We start from the raw sequence: 23413 nt of genomic DNA, 5'->3' as shown, positions 1-23413 counted from the left end.
TTTTTTTGTTGATAAGAATTATAGAAAGTAAAACTTTTTTTTTTTAAAAAATAATATATAGAAACAGGTTGATTCTAAAACCAACCCTTGTCGGTAACTAGAGCTCGATCGAACTTGTCTTAATTCTTGATATTCAATTTAAGTTTCGTTGTTCGGAAACATCCAGTTCTGACCGCATCGAGAGACATGAAAACGCAGGTAAGCCAGTTGGCGAAGTGGCGTTAAGCATTCCTAGCAGTATGAAAAGAGAGGTCGTGATGATATCATCTACGTTCGTACCGCTCCTTGTGGAGTAGATCCCTCATCCAACCAAGTCTTTGACCAGGGAACGGGAGAATTCCCACTACCGCTGGCAGGCCAGGAGCCGTGAGCACGGTGGGAATGGGCTCCCCGTAAAGTCAGCTCGGGCCGAGGTCCACATAGTAGAATGAAGGGGACGGCCCTAATGTTATGTTGGCAAGCCCACTTCTTGGGTTTCGGGCTGAGAAAGGAGGATGTGGGGACTTGGGTCGGGAAATTTTATAAATACTTTTTCAAATTATATTGCACTAATACTTTATTAATAGATGTATCTATAATTTTATAAATTTTATAAAAAAATAAAAAATATTTATGTAATTAAATCTATAATTTACCCCACTATTTAACCCTTTAGCCTCGTTTGTTGAAAAGGACTGATTCTCATTGAGGTTGTGGGCCTTTATTTTGATCTTATTAAAATCAAGAATCGGCTGGATTAGGTATAGGCATAGCCCCATAGCCATATGTAGGACTTTATATATTTCATTTTTTAAAACAGTGAGAATAATTTATATAAATAAATTATAAATCAAATAGTGTAGATATAATTATCGCCAAAAGAAATTTAATTTCCAAATACGGTGAAACAGAATGAAAACTTTCGTCGACATAAAAAGTCTCAATTTTGTAATAAAGAAAATTAAAGGGGTCTAAAATGCAAATAACGATGATTTTTAGGGGTGATATAATGACAACATGGAAATATAGGTTGTAAGCCTAAGTTGATGTTGTATGGAAGTTGGATTTACAGACATCGAAGATTGGGCTTCTTAATGCACTGTCATGAGCCTACCAGTTTCCAATTTTGGGCCAACCATTTCCCACTTCTATTGTCCATGCTATCACTAAAATATATATATATATATATTTCATATACTACAAATATCACGATTTTAAAATCATAATAAATCAATAAAAAAATTTAAATTTTGACCACTGTTAATCAATATTCGCTATAATTTTACTTATGATCAAAATTTTTGCCATAATTTTTAATTGTAATAAATATTTTGGCCTCATTTATAGAAACAATGGCTAATAATCGTAGTAAATCAGTATGTATAGTACGAATTTTTAATTCTAACTATGAAAATTAGACATGACTACAAGTCATATTTCTTCTAGTATACTTACACCTATGTCATAACAAATTTTTATTATTATTGGATTACATTCTATCGGAACAAATTATATGACAAATAAATTTATAGTTATTATATAATAGATATATAGTTTGTGTAAAGAGAGTAATGAATATCCGACCGTCTAAACTTGGGTGGAACAAATTTTTTCCAATCTTATAAGAGTTTAAAGCCATTTCAATTTTTCTTTTTCTTTTTTATTACAGATTCCTCGCGCCATTGAAAAAAATTTAAAATGTAAAAAATGTGCGTATAAATTTGCAAATTATATTTTTGTTAAACTTTTTTTTTTATTTTTGGTATGCGTAATAACCTTGGAACAATTTGTAATTTTTGTACCAATACCCAAATTTAATTTTTGGGTGGAGATTATCAAGAACTTGATCATGTTGTAGGACTCATACATTCATAAGATAGAGACATTATAATTAAAAGGTATCAACTTTAGATAGTCTAGTTTCATATCAGTTTTTGGTATTTCTCTATTTTATTTATTTACATGTAAATTTCGTGTGGATTGAGAAATTACATTTAGCACTCTTGAAGTTTGCTTCCGTATAATAAATAAGTACCTTTGTTAGTCAAGATTCATTAAATTTATTGATATTAACAAAACAACTGAAAGCTGAAATCACAGATTTTCTGCAATTGTACATTTTTATGTGAATCACAAACACCAAAATGATCAGATAGCCACGGAGAGCAAATACATCTTAGGATTTTAGAGGCCATGGGGTTGGGTTGTAAAGACCCTAAATTGATAAAAATAGTCTAGTATTTGTTTAAAAATCATCGATACGATATAGGTAGGTCTTAATACGACTCTCATAAAAATACCTTCACATCGAGTTATCGAAAAAAGTTAAAATTTTAACCCTGTAGCTCAAAAGGGGTGGTACTTTTGATCCTATGGGAATTGATTTTTGTAATTTAGTTCTGTAACTGTAAAATTTTGACAATTTTAGCTATCTTGACATGAAAATTGCATGTGATTTGCACATAACCCAATTAAGTTGTAATTTTAGTACTGTAATTTAGTCCTGAAAAGGACTACGATCGCTAAATTCGAAAGTTACAAGATTAAATTACGAAAATCAATTTGAGCAGGATAAAAAATACCACCTCTCCTAAATTGCAGGATTAAAATTATATTTTTTTTCCGTCCGCTTGTGCGGAAGAGATTGTTGAATTTGTTATTATGAAACTGAAATTGTTAAATCTGTCCAAATGAATATAATCTTAAATGATTAGAAGAAATGTTTTGAGCAATATGAATATGAACACATGGTTTGCAAATAATTATATCAACTTTTGCTGTGGATCTTTGGAGAATCGTTGAGTAAGATTTGGTTGTTTTGATATTACGAAAAATGACAGACAGATTGATGAAAACGTGCACACAGATTGCTAGGCATTTGAGGGAGTTGTTTAAATTTGGTCCAACTGTTTCTCAGTGTCTGGGAGCTAAAGGGAATGTATGTATATAATAGAGCCGCTCGACCGGGGCTGAGAATTCGTCGGCGGTTCCTGCCGTGCTGCCTGCCTGCTGCTGCTGCTGCACATGGTGACAAGCCAGGCAACAATCAGGACAATATAATATAAAGCAAAATGGTGCAATGACGGGGGCTGCCTCAAGATCGTAAATGCAATCAACGTTCACACTTCTTTTATTATTTACAAAATAGATCATGATATGCAATTTTTTTTTGAGTCGTTTTGATCCGTTCTCGGTCTAATTTAAATTTAAGTATGTACAGATCACATACTGACCATTTCATCATTTTTAAATTTATAGTTCACGTAAACTTATACGAAAAATCTATTAATATTAATTCTCCATATATATTAGTGGTACAACTTTTGCTACTTGCATTTTCACGACCTTTATTATTTCTCCTATACGACCTTATTAATTTAGACATCAAAATATTATTATTGAAATGCGTTAACAAAATAGAATAGCAATTAGACCCTATCGCCATCCAAATAAGTAAATAATCATTTGGTCTGAATTGAGGTGACTATCCAATCAAATCCAAAAAAGTAAACCGGACGCAAGGGAAATTCTCCAATTCTATATGCATGGACTCATAATCTAACTTGTTGTACATATGTTTTTTTTTAATTTTTTCTCATTTCATGGGAATGCATATTAATTATAATCTAGAATTTGTGATGATGTAGTTTGTAGGACACATGTTAGACAAGTGCTGCTACAATAATGCAATTTCATTACAAGAATCTATTCGTGTATCCAAAGGCTGTCTCCCCACTCCCCTCTATTATGCCAAAATTATCATACTATATATATATATATATATATATTAAATTGATGTCTCGACAGGAATAAGAAATATAATTTTGTCATTTTATTGCAGGAGGGCCTCGTCAGCCCTTCAAGATCCAGCTCACTAACCGCCCAAGGAGAGATCACTGATTGAAGGCCATTTCGAATTTTAAAAGCCAAACGGTCCACTAATTTATCACATTGGAATATCAACGTTTCCTTCCACCAACCTAAGAAATTCTCATTTACAATATCATTTGATAACCCATAAAAAATGTAATATTTCATCTCCAAATACTTCAAAATCAGTGGTTGTTTGCCTACAATTGTCACCACGATGTCATGTTCAAATAGTAAAATTGATGTCTCACAATCAAAATTATATCGATTCGAATCTCATAAATGTGGGTATGTAATTTATTTTTATCATAACTTATTGTTTCTTTGTTTTCTTTTTACTATATTTGGTGATTTTTGAAACTCCGATATACTGAATCAATTTTTTAATTTTATTTAAAAAAATAAAAAGAACCCGACAAACTTTTCTGATTGTCGATCTATTTAGTAAAGAATGGTTTAAATTCGACCACCTCTCTTTGATGCGACTGATTTACTTGATCACTCATGTAAATACTCCAATTATGAAGATTAATTATGTAACTTTTATATTAATATTATTTTTTTAAAGGCCATTTTTTTCTTTATGATTTTACTGAATTGAGCGTCAAGGAGCCTTTCTCAAAATCATGACTCGTGATTGTTTCTAAGTATAGTTCCGGTCCAACCTGAAGACGGAATTTGATCGGATCTAGTTTGAGCTGATCATTACTCAATTTAGAGGGTACTAGTTAACTTATTTAACACATCTTATAAACTTATATATATCTTATAAGAAGTTAAAATTTATTTTAAAAATAAGTTCTTGAAATATTTAGATAAAATAAAATATTAAAACTTTTAGAATGTCAATAATGTCATTTTATAATTAATTCAAAAAATTATATTAATTTCAAACACTTTGTAATATTTTATAAGCTCCCAAACATCTTACCCAAAATTTTAAAAACCTTACAAACTCACCCAAACATCCTCTTAATTAATCCCAGTAGCAGGTATCGATGTTTCTTTCTTTTTCTTAATCCAAAACAAACCTAGTAGACGTACAAATTTCTAATTAAACATGAAACAATTCAAATACAAATGTCTTAAAACCTATTCCTCAAACAGAATCATTCAATGTCAAAAGAACATAGCTGTCATGCCTCCCCATCCCCGTACCAACCTGCTAAATTGTTCATTTGTCCTCACCCCTCCAACCCCACTTCAATCATGCAAAAATCAAAAACCTCAAACACAAAATCCTATATAAACTCCCATTTCTAGAGACAGCATCAAAGTCAGCAGCAGTTCACAGAAAACCAACTCCAACTCAATCAAGAACCAAAGAATTTCAGTTTTTAGGACAAGACAAGAAGATCGATCATGAGGACTTATAAGGTAAATGATGCCTCAGCTGCAGCAGCATTCAACAAGAATTTGAAGAGGAGAAGGCCAATTCCCCAGAGAGGGCAGATCAAAATGAGGATTGCAGCCAAAGCTTTTCAGTCTCTCGTGTCCGTCATCTCCACATCCTCTGCGCAGTATCTCAATTCTCCCAGGAAGAAATCTCAGTACTGATCATCGATCCAGGATGTTGCTTGTTCTTGTTTCTGTTCCCTTGTCAACAATTTTGGTGCTTATAATTCTGTGTATATCTATTTTTGCTGATGCAAAAGATCTATATTTCTTCCTTCGGAACAATCGTACTTATTTTGCAAAGTTAATTGGAAAGAAAATGAAATATGGGGAAAATTTTGCAATTTCTTAGTCCCGTAAATATTGGAGTGATAAGCTTGATTTTGCATAAATTTATTCTGACAATTTTGTTTTATAATTTTTAAAATTTTAATACATTGAAAATAACGGTCAGAAGCTGCTAAAACGGTCGAAAAAGACAAAATTATCAAAAATAAATTTATCAAATATTAATAGGACTAAAATTATAATTTCTGAATGAAATAATGATGACATCATAGAGTCGATAATCATAAAGTTGAAATTATAATTGTGAGTTTTAACTTTACTATTAGAGTAAAATCCCATCGACCGTAGTATTTACATTTATGCATATAAGTTTGTTAATCTTTAACATTTTATCTAATCCATATCTAAGATATTTTTTTATATTCGTACCCACACTCTACCTTAGTGATAAAACTTTAAAATCCAATTAAATTAAAAAAAAAAAAAAGTGGATACGGGTAGAGTCTCTCATACCTTAAAATTTCATACGTCTTTATCCATATACTAAAAAGCTCATTAGATGTAGTTCTTGATAGGGCAAAATTGTCCAGTAGCAGGTTTAGTTCATCCAAGGTTGGGACGGAAGTGAGAAGAAATCATTATTGAAATCAAAGTTTCTTGTCTTAACTTAGTGTTAAGGTTTTGTTCCATAAATAAGTTCAAAATTATGGGTTTGAATCTTATCAGATATATTAGTATTTACCTCACTTATGTGTAATTTATTACAATAAGTGTTTATTTCACTTAATATAAATTTATTGAGTTTATTATAATGCTATTTATTGATTGAATCCTTATGTTTATCAGTTTGCTATAAGTTATGTAATTACTGTTTTCGTAAAAAAATTTGAAATTTCTCAAGAACTACGAATAAATCCGGGCTTTTGAGGATGGGCCGGAGAGGATTTAGTTCGAGGGTCTTGATTTGTGTAGAGATTGAAGGCTATAGCCCAGTTAAATGGGCTTAGAAGCTAAAGCCATGATCAATCTTTCCAGCCCAATCCACGAAAATATACATAAATATTATAAAAACTATGCTTTGGGTTTTTAAATAATAGTTATTGATATAAAGTAATAATAATTGTTTATTAGTTATATATATTTATATTAATAATTAATTTGTATTGCTTGTTGATAATTAAATTTATACTGTAACTATAATCCGTTTATTAAAATAAACAGATGAAGACAGAAAGTAATTAATTATAATCATTTTCTCGGAACGTAATTGTTAAGAAAATTGTCAAAGTGTAGAAAGTGAGCACGTCTTGAACCCTATGGGACTTTACTTACATGAGAGCATTTGAATTAAATCGTATGGGGATGACTTACGAGTTGAGGGAGTATGACCTTAAACATATTCTTATATGCAAGGCTCTAGACCTGTAGCTTCAAATTGAAGTACTGATTGCACGATGCCATTGCTGGATTTTGGTGAAACGACAATAATTGGGTCACATGAAGTACAAACTTTTGATGATTCAAGTCAACCCAATACCTCTGACGTCAAAGAGGGAGAGATTAGCTTTAGGCCGATGACAAGCATCTCTAAGGCTAATACTAGCAAGTTGATATCTTCTTCTTATTCTTCTGCTTGGGAGGTATACCACTGGATGTGGAAAAAATTTATTTCCCGCAAAGGAGTAAACCCAAGCAAGACTATCATCGAAACATTCGAAAAATACAACAAAGTCTGAATGTTAAAGGGATCCAAATCAAAATATGTTCGAGAATTGCATGATTTTTTAGCCTTGGCTTTAATTCATACTATGTCACTCAGTTTTCTAAAAATTTCAAAATTTCCAAAATGGATTAGTGGAACAAAACAACCCCACTGAAAAGAGGAGATATGCTAGCGTTAAAATTCATACCAACAGCTTCAGAAACCGCAGAAAGGGGTCTCATCCAACCTTCCATTTCATGAAGCTGCAGAGACCAAATATGGTAGTCATTAACAAAATTAAAGTTGCTTAAGGAGAAGCTCCCTTGGTCAACTATTAGTGAAGACGATATCTCTTTTAGAAGAGCTTAAGGATTATGGATTTGTCTCACTAGATGAATAAAGTCAAGTATCCATTCAAAATTTTCTCTAACAAAGAGAATTGATCATTCCTATTAAATCCATAATGGAAAAAAGTACTAAGTTTGCAGAAATTTTTTCTACTTTTCAAAACATAACATTTGAGTGTTCAAATTTTTGTAAATTTATATTTTTGCATCAATTTTATTTAATTTTAGTCAATAAAAAATATATGCTATAATTTGTAATTTATAATTATTAAAATTGTAAACAGTAATCATTTTTTTTTCCTAGTGATGGTATGCAGACAATTACCTCCCACTAAGACCATAGCACGTGAAGGTGTTAAATCATGGAAAATTGTAGGGTGGGGGAGAGATAGAGCGAGTCACGGGATATGTATCCAAAATGCGCATGAATTCTCTGACAAACAGTACTCATTCTTTCCCAACCCCACATATCAAATAAATAAATTAAAAATAAAATTATTCTTGATTTCTTATATCAAATAAAAAAATAAAAAAAGTTTTAGCCTTTTTAGTATAATCCATCTTATAAGTCCAATATAGAAAAGTAACAAATATTTTTAAAAAATTCTTGGAAAAAATAAATTTGAATACACCCGCGAAAAATATAATTTTTTTTGTTAAATTAATTACTATAATTAAAAGTAAAAAATGCATAGCAATTTGAAAGAACACCAACGGAACAACCAGACACCATTAGTCGTTTTTACAAATAGAATTAAAATATTAGCTACAGTTAAAAATTATAGAAAATGTTTTAGCTATAGGTAACAATCATGACATATGTTAATTAACCATAGTAAAAAAATTAAATTTTTGCATCGATTTTATTTAATCGTGGTAAATACTTTTGATCTACCATGATTTCGAAGGCCAAAGAGAATACTTTTTTTTTTTTTAATGATGGTTATACAATTAACTCACGATCTTTCTATTTCATCAAGTTTAAAATAGATATTTTTGGATTTTATAAACTTTTTTTTTTCTTTTTGAATTTTATCGACACATTTTTTTAAATCTTATAAGTTTTCAAATATCTTACTAAATGTTCTTGAAAAGCTTATAAACTCACCAAAATTCAGCTTGATCGGGTCGCAGTTTTGAACTTTAGTGTGAAGCAAGCCCCTAAATTTGGGAACGCTTGTTACTTAGATGCAATAAAACCGACTATACCCATTAGTCTGAAAATTTTAGTTCGAACCCGACTTGATTAAATTTGTATCAATCACATAGCAAGTGTAATATACTTGAAAAGAAAAATATGTTTGTTTATATATTCTCATTGGAATATATTAATTTAATATCATAGTTTAATATACAACACAATCTAATTAATTAATGCAAATATATTCTCGTTTCATATGAAAATTTATACAAAATTAAAAATACATATTTTTTATTGAAAATTGAAAATTGAAAATAAAAACATAGGGTGTGGAGTCTGGGCGCAGGATTCGGAGGAATGTTTTGCCCGCACACAAACGATAACCGTTGCTTTAATAGGTTGCCCGTAAAGGAAGCTGCCTTTTACGTTAAATGTTCCTCTATTTCTCCCAAAATTGTTGTTTTAATTGTTTTCTACGCTACAATGTCCAATTCTTTGATATTATTACATTTAAGATCATCCCAAATTACTGCATCCTTCAATGCTTTTAGTCTGATGAAAATTACAAATGACTCTTTTAAAATTTATCATAATTATAAATATTTTTTTTATTTGAAAAATTATAAATCTTTCTCTAAAATTAATGGTTATCTAACAAATACCTTCCAAAATTAACAACCGTCTAATAAATATTCTCTATAATGGGTTCTTACGAGAAATATTTATTAAACGATTATTAATTTTAAAAATTATTTATTATTATGATAAATTTTAAGAGAACCTGGTTGCAATTTTTAGTTTACTCAAAAATTGATGAAATTTATGCGTTCTTGCATTGAATAATTGATGTTATGTGGTAGATATATTAGGAGAGGAGGAGGAGTATTTAAGTAGAAAACAAGCAAAATCCGACATAAGTATTAAGGATATGAAGAATTGGTAGTTGAGCTCCACTTGCAAAAATTCCATTATCTTTCCACCTTATTTGCTGCAAATGTGTATACATTCCACCATTCTATGCACTTTCTCCCATTCTTACAACCTTAAGTGGGAAACCCACTTCTATTTTCTTTTCTTTTTTAAAGAAAAAAAAAAGCATAATGGTTTAAAATATCAGCTTATTAAACGATCCCCTCATCTAAAAGTTTAAATTAAGTAAAATTATAATAATTTTAATATTTAATATTTATATGTTCTCTCTTGTACAAATATGTACGTATAATTTTTCTTTCATAAATGAGTAGATTCTCTTATCCGGTCTGATTCTAACAACCTCATCTAAAATTTTAAACTGTTAAAGAGGAGAATTATTTAGTATTTAATATTTTAACACAATTCCAATCATAGTGGACAATGGGCTGAATTTGGTATTGCATTTTCTTTAAAAAAATATATGTTAAAGTGATATAAAAACCAAATAGTTAGGTAAAAAAATGAGATTGTTGGTGTTTTATTTGAATTTGATTCTAGTATTCAAGAACAGAATAGTTTTTTTTCAGACAGATTGTCACATGCGACTTTAAGTCAATTATTGAGAATGGTCTGTAACTAAAAGCACTTTTAAGCTACGAGTAAGAAATTGGAAAATCAGTTGTTGGAATCACGGAAGTTACAAAACGTCAAGGGCTTGCAACTGTTTGCTTGGAATTGTTTAGTCCCTTTTCTTTTTATTTCATCCACAGACCTCAGCAAGCAAACAACCACAAGAAACACTGCTACTCTCTTCGACAAACCTAACATTGGACCGGTTCACGTCCTATATAAATATATGCATTGTCTTAACAAAACTCACACACACACAACACTTGAATATTTCTATGGATACTGCAAGAATTCTCACAAGAACTCAGGTAAAGAAGCCCTTTCATTTCCTTCCAAGCAACCATAACCTATGAATTCAGTTTCAACGTTGTCTGTGAACTACGCAGGTTATTCATGTGTTGTTTGTCCTTGCTGCCACGGTTCTGTTGAGATCAAATGCTGTTCACGGTCGCCATCTTCACCATTGGTATAGTTTCGACTACTGTTCAATAAGTTGCCGGGCACACAGTGCGTCGTTGACGGACTTTGGAGGGGTGGGAGATGGAACGACGTCGAATACCAAAGCTTTTCAGGCGGCCATTGACTATCTCAGCCAGTTTGCGTCAGATGGTGGATCGATGCTCTTCGTTCCTCCTGGAAAGTGGTTGACGGGGAGCTTCAATGTCACCAGTCATTTCACTCTGTACCTCCATAAAGATGCAGTTCTTCTTGCTTCTCAGGTTAAAAACCAACCAGTTCTGTCTTTCATTTGTGTCTGTAATAGCAAGAAAAACAAAATAAGAATCCTTATTTTTTGTAACATGAACTGACATAGGATGAAAGTGAATGGGCTGTAATAGAACCCCTGCCATCGTACGGTCGAGGAAGGGATACAGAGGGTGGAAGATACATCAGTCTCATCTTTGGTACAAACCTAACTGATGTAGTTATAACAGGTAAGAAGGAAATGAAACAGTCTATGCAAGTGAGATGATTTTGACCTTTGGATCACATAATAGGTGATTCTTTTATCTGATTTTCAGGGAATAATGGAACAATCGACGGTCAGGGAGAGTCCTGGTGGAACAAGTTTCACAAGGGAGAACTACAGTACACAAGACCTTACCTCATTGAAATAATGTACTCTGAGAATGTCCAAATATCAAATTTAACACTTGTTAACTCACCATCATGGAATGTCCATCCCATATACAGCAGGTAACAAGAAATCCTGGCCCCAATTCTTGCATGAGTTAGATGTTCCTTGAGGTTCAGGCATATTACAAAAGAATACTTCAATTTTGAAAGACTATAGCATACCATTTGCAGTCATGTTTACATTATAGATTCATCCTAACAAGATCCGAACGGGCCGTGAAAAATCTATAATATAAAACATGACTGGAGTGAGTGTCATCGCGATCTTCGAAAGTTGCAGTGGTTCTTTAATTTATGACCAAATCTCAGCAGATATCTATATAACTGTCCCTTTTTATTAAGATTTCTAATGATCCATGCAAGAAATTTGACTTCTTCTTTGCAGCAATGTCATTGTGCAGGGCCTCACAATCCTGGCTCCTGTGACATCCCCAAACACTGATGGCATCAATCCAGGTAAGCAAACAAAACTCTCAACATCTCCCTCAGCAGTTAGAAAATTTTCCTTAAGACAGTTACATTTGATATGTGAATTCCAGATTCATGCACAAATACCCGTATTGAAGACTGCTACATTGTGTCTGGGGACGATTGCTCAGACGGCTCACTTGCATTTCCCCGTTCAGTGCCGTGATCGCATTAGGAAGCGAAATGTCTGGAGGAATTCAGGATGTCAGAGCTGAAGATATCCTGGCCATCAATACAGAGTCAGGAGTCAGGATCAAGACAGCAGTCGGACGGGGAGGATACGTTAAGGATATATATGTCAGAGGGATGACAATGAAAACTATGAAATGGGCATTCTGGATGACAGGAAACTACGGTTCACATGCAGACAATAACTACGATCCAAATGCGCTTCCCGTGATACAGAACATAAACTACCGTGACATGGTTGCTGAGAACGTGACTATGGCTGCTAGGTTAGAGGGGATCCCAGGTGATCCATTCACCGGAATTTGCATATCTAATGTAACAATAGAGCTAGCAAAGAAAGCAAAGAAAGTACCTTGGAATTGCACTGACATTGAAGGGATCTCGAGCGGTGTAGTTCCTCAGCCATGTGATGCTCTTCCAGATCAGGGGTCAGGTTACATATCAGAGTGTAATTTTCCGACGGAGAGTTTGCCCATTGACAACCACGAAATCCAGATATGTTCTTATAGAAGGAAGTATTCATTAGACAATCATGTAAAGGGACATTTGTAATTGGAAATGCTTCAAAATTAAGGCCATGAAGCAGAAATTATAGCTCCATATAGTAACTCGTTTTACATTGCAAGATGGTAATGAAAATTACAACAACCTTTGTGTATCTTCTAGAGACCTAACCCTGCATTAACCACAAATATAGTCTCCACCTGCCTTACATCTTCATGTCTAGACATCTGAGCAGCCATAACTTACATAATCTCTCCCTCAAAATTTTGAGGATGTCCCGGAAAACATGAAGGAGAAAGATGCTGGTACATATTTATACAGAACACTGAAATGTTGTAAATACAGAGAAAATATAAAATGTTAAATGGACATGACTAATGAACTGGATCCGGATTGAACACAAGCGATTCCCTCCAAATTAACTCCTTAATATTTTCTTCGGTTGTTGATGGCTGCTCGAAATCAAAGCTGAAAGGGCTGGAGCAGATGGGCTCATCATTTATATCGTGAAGAGAGGACAAGAATGGATGACACAGAGCTTCATCAACTGTACCATCCAGAAATCAATGTTAAGTATAATAAAACATAACTAACTCAGAAATGAAACCTAGGATTGTCGTTAAAAGAGACAGCGTTTACCGGTTATACGCTGGTTGGGATCAAAGATGAGCATCTTCCCTAATAAATCCAATGCCAATGGAGACATGTTAGGAAATCTTGCAGAGAAATTTTGTTTCGGAAACATGGGGAGCTGTTTCACGTATCTTCTGGCATTATCACTTCGTAAGAATCTGAGGCTTGCTTCATCAGGTGTGCCTAAGAGCTTTGAAACACAAGAACAGCAAGCACATGTTACTTATAGATGGAGAAAATTAATACACAGATGAAACTCTGCTTGAACAAAACTACATTCCTATTATCCCCTTCCCCATATTTTACTCTTCCTTTCTCTTTTTCACTCCTCTTTTCCTTGAAACTTTTTCTGATAGAAAAGAGGTTCACATAATATTTATTTCAGCTTCTTAAATAATTGACTTTATACAACATCAAATTAACAGCATGAGAAATATTTTAACGTGTAAATTAGGAAAGTTTCAGTAATGGACATCTTCGCTTTTAGATGACCATAAAAGAAAGCACTATACAGAGCTCGTTTATGCTGTCATCCCCAAAATTTAGAATGACTTGGAATTTTTCATGTCACGGCAATCAGAAACTCAAGGAAACTTGGAAGTTGCTGCACGTTCTTAATTTTATCAAGCTGACATCAGTCAAAGAAGATCAAATAAAATGAAAGGTGGTATAATTCTTTGTTTTCTCAGTTTCCTTTCCCTCTATTGTTGCTAGATGTTTGAAAAAGTGAAAAACAAATATTGATCTACTATACGCTTTACAGCCTCAATTCTTTTCTTGCGTATGCAAACATATGAAATCAGATCTAACAGAAATTTGGTCAAACTCAAACTAAGATATGTCAATGTCAAAATAAATTTAGAGAATTAAAAATCATGGATCATTCCGAAAGAAAAAACGGAATTTATGGACACAAAACAATACCTCGGTGATGAGCCTCAGCTGATGAACATAGTCTTTTCCAGGAAATAGGGGTTCCCGGGTAACTATTTCAGCAAGAATACAACCAGCGGACCATACATCTATCGCAGTGGTGTACTCTGAGCAATTAAGGAGTAATTCAGGTGCTCTATACCAGCGAGTGACGACATATTCAGTCATGAAATCCGTTTCAGATGTTGTCCTCGCCAACCCAAAATCTCCTATCTTAAGATCGCAGTTTGCATTCAGAAACAAATTGCTGGGCTTAAGGTCACGATGTAACACATTTGCCGAGTGCACATATTTTAGTCCTCTTAACAGCTGATACATGAAGTACTGCAAACAGTAATATCATAGATCAGCTCATCAAAATCAATGACACCTAACTCTTATTCTCCATGTCCTAGTTCTCTGCTAATTTGTTTAAAGTAAAACCAGAGCTGTCTTGCAATATGTCATATAAATTAAACTTTATTGCAGAGAATTATCAGACCTGACAATGGTCATCTGTCAATGCTTGTTCAGACCGAATTATCTGATGCAAATCTGTGTCCATCAATTCATAAACTATGTACACATCATTAAAAGCCTCCCTTCTTGGTGGCCTTATGATGTCCTTGATTGCAATAACCTGAGTAAATAGATTGAAAGAAGATTAAGAATGAAATGGAAAACCAAACAAAAAGTTTCTGGCTCGACATGTAATTCAAAGTACAGCACAGTAATAGATTTAACTTACATTTTCATGATCCAAGTGCCGTAAGAGCTTAATCTCCCTCAAAGTCCTTTTAGCATCTATTCGGTTGTCAAATGCGTTTCCAATTTTCTTAATGGCAACCTCCTCATTAGTCTCTTTATTGACAGCAGCACTACATAGCAAACATAAACGAAGACTAAAAATAGTAAGTAAAGGGCAAAACTTCACAAGAATGCAAGATTTCGGAACCTAGTCGACACACTTTTTCCCAGCGTGGAGTCTGATCTAACATTATTACATATATTTTTGATGGGCGGCCGTCTATTGTAATCATCCCATTGTGCTATGCTAATAACAAAAAACTTGCTTGTCGCTAACTTTGGATGTAAGGGCACTACCTCACCAAATCAAGTAGAATATATGCGCTCTTGTATTTGATTTTTACTCTTGTTCTTGCACATGTTTCATTACTGTATTAGGAATTTCCTAAGATTCACCACAAGGGCCCTCACACAACAATAATCTTTAGGTACTCGATCATGCCTAAGGAACTCCAAAGAACACAGGGTTATCAAAGGGGCTCCAAGTAAAGCTCGTTTTGAGACATCAATTGCAAAAAAACAACTTTCTCATCAACAGGTCACGGTTTACAGCAACATTAAAAACTATCAAATGTTTTACACATAAAGAACAATAATTAGACATTTCTCGCATAATACTAACCAGACAAGGCCGTAGGCGCCACGACCAAGAGGCCGAAGAGGGGGAACATACTTACTGGACACCTCAAACAAGTTACCGTACAGATTGTACCGCACGTATTTACCGCCGTGCGTAAGCACTCCGCTTATATTGGACTTGATTGAACCTGAACCTGAACCTGAACCGTTTTCTGGAGCCATAAAGAGAAAAGAACAAATGGGTCCCGGAGCTCTCGGCAGCTGCGTCGGCGGCGGAAGAGCTTTGGGGGGTCTGCGTAACGGTGGCAGGGTCGGGGGAGGAGAGTGCTAGGTGCTTGAGATTTTTCTCGGAACTTGGAAGTTTGAAGTGAAAGTGGACACGGTTTGAAGGGGAAACTCTGCAGGCACAAATGCTTTTGAAAAAATATTAATTTATTGACTTTAATCCAAGACATGGTTTATTTTAGAACGAAACGTTCAAATGGGGGCAATTTTTTTTATTCTTTTTAGGTGAGTGGTAAATTAGTATTATTTATTGAATAATTCAATTATAATTATTAATATTAAATATTTATATTTAATAATTATTATAAGATATAATTATCTTTTAAGATTTTATATATAGATTTTATGTGGTTTGGTAAATTATATTTAATATTTTTTAGGTTTGCTTTTGTCTAACAACTAAGTTTTTTCGTTGGTCAAAACCCACTGAATTTTTTGATATAAACAAAAAAATGAATGAAAATTGATATTACCCTCGATTAACTGAGTGTCGACTTATTGCAGGTTAAATAATTTTTTGGGGACTAAACTAACGGTGAAAACATACCTCCTCACAGCTTTAATTTGTGAACATGTATAAAGAAATTTAATCCGCAATAAATCAATCAGGAGTTAATATAGATTTTTTTATGATATTTTTGTTAATATTAGCAAATTTGGTAGATTTTGACTAATGGAGATATTTATTTGTTAAATGAAAGCAAACCACTTGGGTGGTAAATGTAATTTCACAAACCACAAAGGGTCTATATATAATCATACCAAACCTCAAAGGAGGATAGTGCAATTATCCCTTATAATGATTATATAATAATCATCAATATCATACAACTGTATGTAATTAATAACTATTATTAAAATACAACATTATCAATACCCTTATAATGGTTTATAATAATAATAATAAAGGTTCAATTCCTAAATCTATGATTACATTTTGTTTCGCAACGGGTATCAACGTACTTTAAATGTATTAAGTTGGTGTCGTTTTACTGATATTTGTATTATTTTTTGACGGACAGTTAATTAAATTATTATTATTTTTTTAAAGAATGATCAAAATTAAGTGTTGGAATTCTATCTAAAATTGGAGTATGTGATCAATCTTTTCGATTAAATTGATTTGTTAATTAAATGAGTAATTAGCAGTTGAAATTTGATTCATTCAAGTTGACAAAAGATTAAAACTATATCTACCATATTGCATTAATGTATGCCAACTAACCATTCTCGCAAAATATTACAATTTAATGATTTTGGCCCACAACTCCCTCTCTAATGCTAAGCTTTTGTCCTCAATTATTTATGGAAACCCTACCACATTTTTGCTTAGTAAATTTTAATATTATAATAATTAATATTTTATAATAATAATAACGATATATAATTAATACTTGTGTAAATAAAAATCCATATTTAAGTGGGATCTTAGATCTTAATTTTATTACTAATTTCCTCTACTATTTTGCATTTTTTATATTTAATTTAATTTTCTTATTTATTCATCTAATTTCAACCTCTCACTATTTTTTGGTAGTTTCTTTTTAAATTTTCATGCATCTTTTTTTTCTATAATATTATTTTTTTAATTAAAAACTATTTTTATATAAATTTTAATATTATTTTATTTTTTTATGCTAGTACGTGCAGGTGAGACACACTCACATAATAAAATAAAAATATTAAAAATCAATTTGACAACTATTCAAAATTTAAATATTTTTTAAAAGTCTAAAAAGGATAAAGTAATATTTTTTTATTATATTTTATTATCTAATTATTACAATATACAGTACGATTTTTTAGTCGTTTAGAAAAAGAAAGAACTCCGTTTTGAGTCATTGCATTGCTTATTGTTCAAAAAAAGAGAAGGGGGGGGGGGGGCGGAGATAAAGAGTAGGGAGAATAGAAGGGCAAATGAGGAAAGGGATTTCTAAAACAAATTTATAATAATTGGTGAAACTGTGTATCCCACTTAAAAGATGTGATCTATTATCTCATAGATCCTTATAAATAGGATCGAGCTCGTATTAATATTCGACTCTAATAATGCGAACCAAATATGTGATTATGCATGAGAAATAATCTTATTATGTCTATTCATACGAACCCAATGGGGTCTAAATATAATATATTTCATCTATTGGGGCAAATCAGAAGAGCATCAAGAAGTCAGGGGCGAAACTGCAAATTCAAAGAATAAAGGGAGGGAAAAGTGGATAGGTGTGTGGAAACCTCCAGAACCCGCCAAAACCAACTTCCAAATGCTCCCGATCTCTCCATATTCTTCATGAAGCCAAGCATTCCACCATCTACAGCTCGGGTTTATATAAACCCCTTCTTCTCCTCTCTGCTTCTCAGAATAACACAAGAGCTTTGATTTCTCTGCAAGTTGAATTCTCTGGTTCTACGCGATTAATCAGCGTTTGATTTTGGGCGGAAATTTTACATACAGAAATGGCGGACGTTCAGATGGGTGAAAGCGAGACTTTCGCCTTCCAGGCGGAGATTAACCAGCTTCTCAGTCTCATTATCAATACTTTTTACAGTAACAAAGAAATCTTCCTTCGGGAACTCATCAGCAACTCCTCTGATGTAATTGTTGTTTTTAATATGTTGTTAGATGTGTGCTCATGACATGTAGTGATTTTAATTTTGAATTTTGTTTTCGTTCTTACTTTTTTAACTGGGGTACTTTTGGTGGAATTTTGTGAAAATTGCTGCGCAGGCGTTGGATAAGATTAGATTTGAGAGTTTGACCGACAAGAGCAAGCTGGAATCGCAGCCGGAGCTCTTCATCAGGATTGTTCCTGACAAGGTTAACAAAACTCTTTCGATTATTGACAGCGGTATTGGCATGACTAAAGCAGGTATCGTCCGAATCCTGCTTGAGTTTTTTTGGCGGCTTTGTGTACGTACAGTAGCTGGTTAACGTACATGGAAATGCAGAGAATAATTTATTGTTCTTTTGATTGATTGTGGGGTTCCATGCTGCATAACAACAGATTTTACTTTTCAGTTGTTTGAATTTGTTGGGTAGGTCACTTAGGTGTATCTTGTTTTCTGAATCTTATGATGAATTACAAGGTTATTCATGAATTTTAGTCTAGGAATATAATGGAGTTTTAGAGTAAAATCTTGTTACGTACAGTTTTGGCTCTGGGGTTCAAAATGAATGAAAGCGGATGCGAGATTTGATTTTAAGGTGTCTTCTTGGGTTTAGGGCAGCTTCATGGAAACTTGGATTATAGGATTTTTGTCAAACTTTCATTTCCACTGTGGTTGTAGGTTCTCAATCTATATATCTGTGTGATCAATAGCATTTCCAAAGAGGCATTAGACTATGACATTAAAGCTGATTTACTTAAGTGTGGATGATGGATAATATGTCTTGGACCTGCCATTTGAAGGTTCATGCATATTTATGTGTTAGTGTTGTTACTTAGAATTTTTTGGTTCTAAGTTTATAATCATCGTTTCTGTTTTTGTTGAAGCAGATTTGGTGAATAATTTGGGTACAATTGCAAGGTCTGGGACGAAAGAGTTCATGGAGGCACTGCAGGCCGGTGCTGATGTCAGTATGATTGGTCAGTTTGGTGTTGGTTTTTACTCTGCTTATCTGGTGGCTGAGAAGGTTGTTGTGACAACTAAGCACAATGACGACGAACAATATGTTTGGGAGTCCCAGGCTGGTGGTTCTTTCACTGTAACTCGGGATGTCAGTGGTGAGCCATTGGGCAGGGGGACTAAGATTACACTTTTCCTCAAAGATGACCAGGTAAGTTTTGGTGGTTATTATTCGAGCATTTTGCATAGAATCTATGCTGGTAGAACACAGTTAAGTTCATGTTAAGTGGCACAATGAGTGCAGAATCCTGAAAATGCAACACAGTAGTTATCATGTCTTCCTATTGCAAGAAGACTAGCTTTTGTGCTATTTGGAGATTCTCTCTCTCTGTAATTCTGCTTTGGATCCAAAATAATTTTTCTGTTTTCTTTTCATTACTGCAGCTGGAATACTTGGAAGAGAGGAGAATAAAGGATCTGGTTAAGAAGCATTCTGAGTTTATAAGCTACCCAATCTACCTCTTGGTTGAAAAGACTACGGAGAAAGAGGTCAGTGATGATGAAGATGAGGACACCAAAAAGGAAGAGGAGGGTGATGTAGAGGAAGTTGATGAGGATAAAGAGAAAGACAAAAAGAAAAAGAAGAAGATAAAGGAAGTAACCCATGAATGGCAGCAAATCAACAAACAGAAACCTATCTGGCTCCGGAAGCCTGAAGAGATTACCAAGGAGGAGTATGCTTCGTTCTACAAGAGTATAACTAATGACTGGGAGGATCACCTTGCTGTGAAACACTTCTCTGTTGAAGGGCAGCTTGAATTTAAGGCTATCCTCTTTGTGCCAAGGAGGGCTCCATTTGATCTGTTTGACACAAGGAAGAAGATGAACAACATTAAACTGTATGTCAGGAGGGTATTCATAATGGATAATTGTGAGGAGCTAATCCCTGAGTACCTTGGTTTTGTGAAGGGTGTGGTGGATTCTGATGATCTTCCACTCAATATTTCGCGTGAAATGCTTCAGCAGAACAAGATTCTCAAGGTCATCAGGAAGAACTTGGTGAAGAAGTGCATTGAGATGTTCTTTGAAATTGCAGAGAACAAAGAGGACTACAACAAGTTCTATGATGCCTTCTCCAAGAACATCAAATTAGGCATCCATGAAGACAGCCAGAACAGGGCTAAACTTGCTGATCTGTTGAGGTACTACTCTACAAAGAGTGGTGATGAGATGACCAGCTTGAAGGACTATGTGACAAGGATGAAAGAGGGTCAGAAGGACATATACTACATCACTGGTGAAAGCAAGAAAGCAGTTGAGAATTCCCCATTTCTGGAGAGGCTCAAGAAGAAGGGATATGAGGTGCTTTTCATGGTTGATGCTATTGATGAATATGCCGTTGGTCAATTAAAAGAATATGACGGGAAGAAGCTAGTCTCAGCAACCAAAGAAGGCCTGAAGCTCGATGAAGAATCAGAAGAAGAGAAAGAGAAGAAGGAAGAGAAAAAGAAATCGTTTGAGAACTTGTGCAAGGTGATCAAAGACATTCTTGGGGACAAAGTGGAAAAAGTTGTCGTTTCAGACAGAATTGTGGACTCTCCTTGCTGCTTGGTTACTGGAGAGTATGGCTGGACCGCAAACATGGAGAGAATTATGAAAGCTCAGGCGCTCAGAGACAGCAGCATGAGTGCTTACATGTCCAGCAAAAAGACAATGGAGATTAATCCAGACAATGGAATCATGGAGGAGCTGAGAAAGAGGGCCGAGGTCGACAAAAATGATAAGTCAGTGAAGGATTTGGTGCTGCTGCTCTATGAAACTGCCTTGTTGACCTCTGGTTTCAGCCTTGATGATCCAAACACGTTCGCTGCAAGGATCCACCGGATGCTGAAGCTGGGTCTCAGCATTGATGACGATGAGACTGCCACTGATGATACTGAGATGCCTGCACTGGAGGAGGATGCTAATGAGGAAAGCAAGATGGAAGAAGTTGACTAAGATAAATTGCTCCTGTGAAAAAATAATATAATAATAGTCAATTGCGATCTGGTTGTTTTGTTTCTTCACATGCGTCTGCTCGTTTGTGTCTTTCGATAGGCTCAGGTGAGGTTTATGATGCTTTTGCCTTGTATCTAATACATAAATATGTATGGTAAAATAATAACTGGATTTGGTAGTTCTATAGAAAATTGAAGTTGCATTTCGAATTCTCCTTCTGTTCAGGACAATATTCTCAGCTGGTCAGATAGATTTTGTCCATATTTGCAGTAGGCCAGGGTGATTCAATGTTTTAATAAATTGGTTTTCGTATGAGCACAGCAATTCTGTATGATTTGTTTCAATGTAAAGTTCATGGTTAGGTATGATGCATTGCTGGGTGGCCCTGCTGCTTGTTTTCCGACTTGGAAGAGCATAGCGTGATGGTGGATTGGCGCACAAATCAAGAACTAAGTTGGGATGGGGTTGTGCCACAATTGGTATATGTCGTGATGAATTTAACTATGAAGGCCTAAATACGCTTTCCTCCCTCAAACTACTAATCCAGTTGCACGTAATTTTTAAATGATTTTTAGGACTATATTGGGGCCGATGAATTCGGAATCATAAATTTTAAATTCTTAATCACAAATTTATTTGTATTTATATGAATGATTCTAAATTTTAAAAATTTTAAATTGTTTAAAAGAAATAATAATATTAATCACACTAAAAATATATTTTGAATGATGATAATTTTAATTATGTCACAATATAATTATTAGTGATGAAAATTATGTATGAAGTTATTACTATAGACAATTAATAACATATTTATACTAGACAACATTATCACTAAACTCACCACATCATTAATATATATGTATCACTGATATATATTTTTGAATGTTTTTAGCTGTTTTATAGTGTGCAAAACAGACCCAAAGCATTATTCATTTGGATACTGTTGCATTCTTTTTGAACTTGAACTTAATATTAGAAGTTTATTGTTTTAATAAATTTTTTATGTAGGACTATGAGATGAGTGTACCACACTCACACCGACAATACATTATATTTTTATCAATTTCTTTACTTTTTCCATCATTCTCCTATATGGGACAAGTCACTTCTCATTTTCTTAACCTAATCTATGAATTTCTTTATATAATTTAAAAAATTACCACACTCATTATATTAGTTCTTTTCGGTAAAAAAATAACTCTTTCGTATTCTAAAAAGACTACAAAAGCAACCAATTCTGTTCCGCGTCCAAATTGTGTTTAATCAGATTTGAATTATATTCATTATATAATTAGTACATAATTCAGATAATATATGCAATCACATTAATGTACAATATTTGTCGTTAAAATTAAATTGAATAAATCTTAATTTGGATAAACAAAAAAAAAAAATAACTAACTATTATAAGAAAAGGTAGTAGTAACAGCCATGCATTACACGTTTGGAAATAAAGTTTATTATATTCGAGGACGTTCCAAATAGAAACTTATTTCTTATAGGAAGTAAGGTATATATGCTGATTAGAAATTTTAATTCAGATCGAGTTTGGTTGGATCTAATTAATTATATAATAAATATAATATATTTGTCGTATAATTGATGTATAATTAAAAAAAATGACTAATCACATGACAAACGTATTACATTTGCTTGATAATTGATTTGATTCGTCCGAACTTGATTTGGATAAAAATTTTGCATATCATGACTTTGTGTGCGTGTTTTACTTCTATAAAATCTGTGTGTTAATTAGGCATGATCTTTTTAGAGATAAAATTTATCCTTCAAATAATAATAAAATAGAACTAACTCTGTTGAACGACTGCTATCCCAATTGAAATGGGTATTCCTTGAATTTTCAATACAAAACTTGCAAAACACGCAGTCTTTAGGACCAGGTTGGGGAAATCGGATGATGGCGCTCTAATACTTAAGTTAATTCATAATTTGGTGAAGATAATGGTATTAAGAAAGAATGGAGTTGTATGAGTTATACCTATCACAAGGAGGATATTTATTTAAAGGGTAGATTTAATTGTATGATTTCATGTATATCGTAAATAT

The 23413-nt window shown here is 33.4% G+C and overlaps 2 protein-coding genes and 1 pseudogene across 2 annotated transcripts; 2 read left to right on the top strand and 1 right to left on the bottom strand.

The window, feature by feature from the left end:
• On the top strand, nt 10371-12716 carry LOC105164061 (annotated as a pseudogene).
• LOC105164062 (mitogen-activated protein kinase homolog MMK2) lies at nt 12611-15905 on the bottom strand. Its single transcript, XM_011082616.2, has 6 exons — nt 15537-15905; nt 14856-14985; nt 14610-14747; nt 14120-14452; nt 13202-13385; nt 12611-13109 (listed from the first exon to the last, which is right to left on the bottom strand). The coding sequence occupies exons 1-6, from the start codon at nt 15713-15715 to the stop codon at nt 12937-12939; spliced, it is 1137 nt and encodes a 378-aa protein (XP_011080918.1). The 5' UTR covers nt 15716-15905; the 3' UTR covers nt 12611-12936.
• LOC105164060 (heat shock protein 83) lies at nt 18023-21552 on the top strand. The gene is made up of 4 exons (XM_011082615.2): nt 18023-18373; nt 18507-18648; nt 19276-19556; nt 19790-21552. The coding sequence occupies exons 1-4, from the start codon at nt 18236-18238 to the stop codon at nt 21341-21343; spliced, it is 2115 nt and encodes a 704-aa protein (XP_011080917.1). The 5' UTR covers nt 18023-18235; the 3' UTR covers nt 21344-21552.

The sequence above is a fragment of the Sesamum indicum genome, linkage group LG6, assembly GCF_000512975.1.
Source record: "Sesamum indicum cultivar Zhongzhi No. 13 linkage group LG6, S_indicum_v1.0, whole genome shotgun sequence".
Taxonomy (NCBI): Eukaryota; Viridiplantae; Streptophyta; class Magnoliopsida; order Lamiales; family Pedaliaceae; genus Sesamum; species Sesamum indicum.
Note: the sequence above shows the minus strand (reverse complement) of the source record. Positions and strands in the feature narration are given on the sequence as shown.

Coding starts and splice junctions, on each gene's coding strand:
- LOC105164062 (XM_011082616.2), bottom strand. CDS start 15,715: ATGGCTCCAGAAAACGGTTCAGGTTCAGGTTCAGGTTCAATCAAGTCC. Junction 14,986..15,536: donor GGCGCCTACGGCCTTGTCTG/GTTAGTATTATG, acceptor TTTGCTATGTAG/TGCTGCTGTCAATAAAGAGA. Junction 14,748..14,855: donor GGCACTTGGATCATGAAAAT/GTAAGTTAAATC, acceptor CTATTTACTCAG/GTTATTGCAATCAAGGACAT.
- LOC105164060 (XM_011082615.2), top strand. CDS start 18,236: ATGGCGGACGTTCAGATGGGTGAAAGCGAGACTTTCGCCTTCCAGGCG. Junction 18,374..18,506: donor TCATCAGCAACTCCTCTGAT/GTAATTGTTGTT, acceptor ATTGCTGCGCAG/GCGTTGGATAAGATTAGATT. Junction 19,557..19,789: donor TTTTCCTCAAAGATGACCAG/GTAAGTTTTGGT, acceptor TCATTACTGCAG/CTGGAATACTTGGAAGAGAG.